Here is a 7,282-nt window from a genome sequence, read left to right as displayed (position 1 = left end):
TCCTGACTTCCTCTGGTGATCAACAGCAATGTGGAAGTGTAAGCTCAATAAACCCTTTCCTCCCCAACCTGCTTCTTGGTCATGATGTTCGTGCAGGAATAGAAACCTTGACTAAGACAATATATAATGATTTTCATTATAGCATTTTCTGTTCTAATTTGCAAGCGCACGCGTATGTACATGTGTGTGTGTGTGTGTGTGTGTGTGTGTGTGTGTGTGTACGTGCACACTCTGGTGTAAAACCATACATACATACATGTAGATCAGAGAACAGTTTGTTGGGATTGCTTTTCTCCTTCCACTATATGGGTCATGAGGAACAAGCTAAGCTTATCAGGGTTAGCAGCAATTTTACTTGATAAAACATCTTGCCAGCCCCATAATTTGTTCTTTTCATCTCTTCTCCACCCCGCTCCCCTCCCCTGTCTTCCTTGGTCTCATACATGTAGGGCCAGATTCAGAGAAATCTTTGATCCAGTGAGTAAGTGAATTACAATCTGATTGAATGTTTAGGTGGCAGAATGCATACTGAATTTGAACATAATTGTGAACACTTAACAACTCTTTCTTTTGGCTAGGAAGTACATGTGCACTGAAGGTAAGGATAGGTAGTTCGTAGCAAACTCAGGCTCCATAAGAAGTTCATGTGGATTTATGTAGCTACCTAACCAATTTGCTGTCTTCTGTAGAGTGCTTTGAAACACTAACAAATATATTGAACCAATTTATTTCTAATAAACGTGCTTGTGTTTTCATTAAAAGTGTAAACTTTAATTCCAGTTTAATATTATTTCACATTTCTCTACCAGTGAAAAAGACTTGGAGACAGATTCAAGCTCAGAGCAACATGAAAGTAAGTACAATTGATTAGTGTGTTCAATGTTGCCTGTGCTGCTACAATGGGAGCTTTATCATGGGTTTTTCAGGCATGTTCTCCATTCACTGACCTTTGGAATTTGAAAACCTTACATGTGTAAGAAAAATCTGCTGCCTATGTCTCATTGCAGTACTGGCATAATCCCAATGTGTGAGCAGTTTGATTTTTGTTGTTGTGATTTTTGTTTTGTTTTGTTTTGTTTTGTTTGTGTCTACGTCCTGGCTTACGTTCAGAATAATTTCTGTAGAGCACTGCACATAAGTTGTAGTCCCTCTTCATGCTGTCTGTCTCTAAACACCTAAGCACTGCTGTGCCTTTTGTAGATGGTGCTTTCTTTCTTGAATGAGTGTGGGACTGCCAACGCAAAGCATAAAGTCCAGTTTATCATGGACCATGAATGCACTGACTCAGGATGCAGGAAATGCATCTATTTGTTTCTTTTTTATTTTTCCTTCCTCCCTCCCTTCCTTTTTTCCTCCCCCACTCTCTCATCCTTTTTTGAGCTGTTCTCCGAATCATTATACAGACTAGGCTGGCTTCAAACTCCTATATAGCTACTTGCTCTACTTCCAGAGTGCATGCCTAGCTTTTATTTTATTTTATTTTATTTTATTTTATTTTATTTTATTTTATTTATTTTAGTTTCTGCAGTCTTAGTTACCTGTGGTCAATGGTGGTTCAAAACAGTAAATGAAAAATCTAGAGAAAAAGAAAGAGCATATATATATCTCCAACGTTTTATTATGAGACAGAACATTTTATTATGAGTTATTATTGCTAATCTCTTTTTTTAAAAAAAAGATCTATTTATTATTATATCTAAGTACACTGTAGCTGTCTTCAGACACACCAGAGGAGGGTGTCAGATCTCATTACAGATGTTTGTGAGCCATCATCCACTCAGGATCTCTGGAAGAACAGTCAGTGCTCTCAACCGCTGAGCCATCTCTCCAGGCCTATTGTTAATCTCTTAATCTCTAATTTATATATGACTTTTAAAAAGAAGCCGTGATACACATATATGGGACAAAGCATAGTACATGGAAGATTCAATCCTGTCCACAGTTTCAGGTATCCATTGTGGTCTTGAGGTATATCCTTGGGGAGGAAGTAGGTAGTGTATGTGTCTAAGATTTTGTTCTCAGTTATCGGTCTTAGGCTGATATCTGCAAGGTAGCCTCCTCACACCTGCAGGACCTTATCACTTGTTTGTCTTCGGTAGTAAGTGAAACTTAGAACATAACTCTAAGAGGCAGTGCAGTGTAGTATAGTAGTACAAACTGTAACTGGACTGCCTGGCTTTAATGCCATACTCTGGCTAATTGATGGTATAGTCTTTGGTAAATTCTCTCAACTTCAGACATTAAATAACTGGGGATAGTAGGACATATGAAGTTAGTTTAAAAAAGAAATAATATTTGTGATACTCCTTAGTTTCCTATGTGTGGCATATAGTGATGCTCTAAGTTGTTTCTATTATTACTGTAGACAAGAAAGTGGCTTTTGTTGATGTAAACGGAGGTATACAAAATAAATTACAGTTAGTACCTTAAATCTGCACCCTTAGATAACTCAAAACATTTATTTTACTAGTATACATCCAAGTCATTTTTAGAAAAACAGCACTGTATATGAATTTATCTTCAAAGATAGGATTAAAATTAATTTAATATCCATGTATTTGAGAAAGTACTCTACCTACATAGACATGATTGAATTTTTATTTTCATTATTTCAGATCGAAGCCATTCAGGATAGCCAAGAGAAGAAGAATTCTGATCAGTCTCCCAAATTGGACGATAGCGTGGATGTTTTAAAGAAGTATTATTTTCTTTTTAAATCTACATTCATATATGTATCTCACCACAGGAGCCTCTGGTTCAGATTAGAAGGCTCATGTGCTTGGAATGTTCAGTTTGCAAACTAGGGTCCTAATGAGGGCATTAAAAAGTACTAATGAGTGTCACAAGTTCTGGACTGAGATCTGAGCAGCTGTGAAGCTGTGATCTGTTTCATGAGTCTTGAGAATTTTTCTTTGGTAATATTGTGTATTGCAAGGCAAGTGCTCTATTGCTCAGCTACATCCAGTCCCCTTTTATGATTTCTGTACCTTTCATTTCCAGACTGAAAAAGAAAATGAGAGGTTTTTATTGTTTTACTTTTGTGTTTTCCAGTTTAAATCATATATGTATATATATATATATTCTTCATATAGATAGGTATAGGTATATGTGTAGGAATAGATTTTATGTATTTATATACATATGAGTGTTTTGCCTTCATGTCTGTGCATCATGTCCATGATTAGTGCCCAGGGAGGCAGAAGTGGAGGTCAGAGTTCTAGACTTGCAGTTCCAATGATTGTAAACCACCATCAGGATCCTGGTAGCCACACCTGAGTCCTCTATAAGAACAGCATGTGCTCTTAACTATTGAGCCATCTTTCTAATTCCTGTGTTTCCCAGTTTTACTGGAAAATAATAGGGAGACAAAAATGGACACATTTAGTATACACAGTGTGAGATATGATAAGGTGATTGCCATAGTAAGTTAGTTAACACTGACAGTTGCCTTTTTTATGGTAAGAACACAGTTGAGTAAGTTCTACTTTGCAAGTGCATGTCCTATATATGAGACATTTCATTAATGATGGTAATGATAGTAACCATGCTGTACATTGGAGTCCCAGAATGATTCAACTAGTAAATGAACTAGAACCATCTGTTCTAGTTTGGTTTCTGTTGCTGTGGTAAAGACCATGACCAAAAGCAATTTGGGGAAGGAACTGGTTTATTTGGCTAATAGTTCTAGATTGCTATCTATCATGAGAGGAATTCAGGGCAGGAACCTGGAGGAAGGAACTAAAGCAGAGGCCATGGAGGAGTGCTGCTTCCTGGCTTGCTCCTTGTTGATTACTCAGTCTGCTTTCTTATAGAACCCAGGACCTACAGAGGCTGAGCCTTCTCATATTAGTCGAGAGAATTCCACACAGACTTTTCTACACACCAAACAGATTGGACAATTATTCAGTTGACATTCTGTTTTCCCAGGCTATTGTAGTTTTACGTCAAATTGACGTCTAAAGCTGACTGTGACACCATTTCTTTCATCTTAAAAGAAAGGAAAGTCAATGAAGGAACTTGTCAAAAGCTATACAGGATTATAGATACTATTTCATAGATATAAACAATAACTGTTTTTATATGACTTTATATTATTATGTTAATATTCTAAACTTGAAAATACTGACCTGTATATAAGTTTCATATCATGAGCTGGTCCTGGAGTCACATTCCTTTAATCCCAGGCCTTGGGGAAGCAGAGGCAGATGAATCTCTGAGTTTGAAGGCAGCTTGATTTACATAGTTACAGAGCAGGAGGACTAGGTAGTGAGGTCTATCTCAAAAAACTAACGACAATAAAGTTTCATATCCTAATGTTAGAAATGGCCATTAGTTTGCATCAAATTGCATGGAGATATGGATGTGTTCCAAGTTACGTAAGATAATTTAAAGAAACTCATTTTGGAAAATTCTTTAAAGTATGCAAAAAAGAAGAAATGTACAGAGGTAGAGGATAAATAGTTGCTTATATTAGAGAGGGAAGTAAAATTTCAATATGGTGGCTGGAAATCAAGTGGTCAGGACCTGTATTTTTATTTTAGTGGCACAGATGGCACACAGTGTTGCTACAAAGTCTTAAGTTTCCCTTCTATTCCATGTGGAGGTGCATGTATGTTTACAACATGTCTGAGAAAGCTCCCGGCAACTGCGGAAGCTTGGGTTTACAGGGTTAGTGTTTTTTATTTTGAAGAAGATGATTCTAAAGCTCAGGAAATTGAGTTGTCCAGGAAAATCAAAACCTGACATTAATTCAGATATAGGCTTTGCAATATTTTAGTAAATTTTTTCTTAATCTAAGTGAATTAGAAATCATTTGTATGTTCACAAGCAGCCCTTAACATTGGCCACCCCTCACCCTCCTCCAAGATACAACCTTGCTTTGGATTCCTGACTGGCTCAGAGTGCAGGTTAGTTTTGAACTCATAGATTCTCCTACCTCTGCCTCTTGAGTGTTGGATTAAAGGTGTGTGCCACCCACACCCGGCCTTTTTAAAAAAAATATATTTAAGAGTCTTCTGGGTGGTACTTTTTCCAATAAGTATAAAATAAATTTCATATTTTGATGCTAACTGTAATTTTTATACTGTTATGAATCCCAATGTAAATATCTGATAGGTAGGCTATTTTATATGTGACCCACAAAGGGGCTGTAACCTATAGGCTGAGAACCACTGCTTTAGATTATTTTTAATGATAATAACGGATCTATTGTAATGTGATATGAGAGTGGGACATTAACTGATAAACTATGGTCTGTTCATTGTAGCCATGTCCTGAATGAGCTGATACAGACAGAGAGGGCATATGTTCGAGAGCTCTTTAGTGTTTTGTTGGTAAGTGCAGCAAATTGTTCTCCCCCCACGACATTTTCCTGATCATTTCCTGACTACTTTCATTAGAAAGTGTTCTGAGCAGTTTTACATTTCTGTCTCTGTTCTTGGTTGTCAGTGGGTATTTGCTGTTATTTGAGACTACATGTTGTTTAAGTGACTATATTTACATCCCCTCTCAGGTCTGTGGATACATGATTCAGAATTTCTTACAGAAAAAGAGAAGCTGTTCTCTTAGGGACATGGCACATTGTTGTAATTATTCCCAGGCTGCAACTCAGAGGTTGAAATGGAAAGAACCGGGGGTTGGATAAAAATACTCATTTGACACAAATGCCATGGTACTAATTTGGTCTGAAAAGAAATCTAAGCACTTACTTTTAATTGAAGGGGAACTTTATATTCGATACTATATTTTTCATAGTTGGTTTTGGTTTGATTTCCAACACTACAATAAATGCCTTGAAGGCCACAGAACTACCTTTGATTTGAACCATGGAGTAGAAATCTTGACTTCCTTATCGTACATTCTAAAAGAATGCTATAGATAACTCTGATAACTAAGTGATATAAATGTTGAATTTCAGTCATCTGTACCCATAAGTCTTCTCTATATTTTTCTGCACTTACTCTGTCAATGGTCTAACCAAATATTTATATAAACATTTCAACTACAAAAATTCATTTCTTTTTACTAGGGCTACAGATCTGAGATGGACAATCCACAGATGTTTGATCTCATGCCACCTCTCCTGAGAAATAAAAAGGATGTTCTCTTTGGAAATATGGCAGAAATATATGAATTCCATAACAAGTATGTAATTGCCAAATTCAACTTTTTTGTGATTTTATTTTTTCAAAAAGTTATTGCTGAATGGTGGTGGTGAAAATCTTTAATCCCAGCACTTGGGAGGCAGAAAGAGATGGATTTCTATGTGTTTCAGGGCAAGCTGGTTCATATAGTGAGTTCTAGGACAGCCAGAGCTATCTAGAAAGACCCTGTTTCAAAAAGTGTGGAAAGAAGAGCTTCTCACTTGTTTATTATTATATGTCATAAATAACTTCTGTCTAAAATCTCCACAGCATTTTCATGAGCAGACTGGAAGATTGCTCTGATGCTCCAGAAAAAGTGGGATCTTGCTTCCTGGAAATGGTTAGTCTGATTACTTGCTTTTAAATGATCTAAATACTGGCAACTAAAAAAGGATCTTCTGTATAAAGTGACCTTGAAGACAAGATAGCCCCCTCCCTTTCACTTCAATATCTCTGTTTTTGGAGAAGCCTCATCAATTTCAGCAAGTACTTAATGTAAAACTGTTTTGTTGGGAAAAATGATAAAAGGGATAATCAGGGCCTGTTTGTATTCTGTGGCAATAAGCGTTTCTATTACTCAGACTATAGCAGGAGAATCCAGGGACCACCCTACCTATGATAACATGACAGGTGGGAACATATTAATAAAATCACACTGAGCTTGGTTAGTGTTAGGATAGAAGATGACTTTTTAAAAAACAAAACTTAAAAGACAGAGATTCATAGTTTATTATTTTTCTTATTAAATTACAACAAGTTATCTAGTTTCTCCTCCTTTTGAAAGATCAACCTTCTCCTGATTGGAAATCAGCTGAATCATCCATAGTTTGAGGGTGTAAACAGTAGCTATACAGAAGACACTCATGAAATGAAAGTTAAAGAATGAGTAGGAGATAGACCAATAGAAGAAGATTAGAGAAAGATGATTCAAGAGAGAGCAAATCGTGTAGCCATGTGCTTAGATGTGATGATATCTCAGTGATGAATCAAGTACTACTTCTAACTTGGAAGTTAGCTGCAAGCTCCTTTATTTAGACAGCCAGCAGATGAATAGCACAGAAAATGCACATTAGTACCTACCTATTAGATCATGATAATAAATAGCTTAAAAAGGTTGGTTTTTTTTTTTTTTTTTTTTT

General features: G+C 36.4%; 1 protein-coding gene across 1 annotated transcript in view; it reads left to right on the top strand.

The window, feature by feature from the left end:
* Mcf2 (MCF.2 cell line derived transforming sequence) overlaps positions 1-7,282 on the top strand; it is a 109,461-nt gene that overhangs the window by 67,681 nt on the left and 34,498 nt on the right. Inside the window, exons 15-19 of the mRNA XM_031364091.1 lie at positions 810-853; positions 2,616-2,698; positions 5,267-5,333; positions 6,029-6,144; positions 6,414-6,483. Of these exons, the coding sequence (XP_031219951.1) occupies positions 810-853; positions 2,616-2,698; positions 5,267-5,333; positions 6,029-6,144; positions 6,414-6,483 (380 nt within the window). The remainder of the gene's footprint in view (positions 1-809; positions 854-2,615; positions 2,699-5,266; positions 5,334-6,028; positions 6,145-6,413; positions 6,484-7,282) is intronic.

The sequence above is a fragment of the Mastomys coucha genome, chromosome X (genome assembly GCF_008632895.1).
Source record: "Mastomys coucha isolate ucsf_1 chromosome X, UCSF_Mcou_1, whole genome shotgun sequence".
Taxonomy (NCBI): domain Eukaryota; kingdom Metazoa; phylum Chordata; class Mammalia; order Rodentia; family Muridae; genus Mastomys; species Mastomys coucha.
This window is presented reverse-complemented; position numbering and strand designations above follow the sequence as displayed.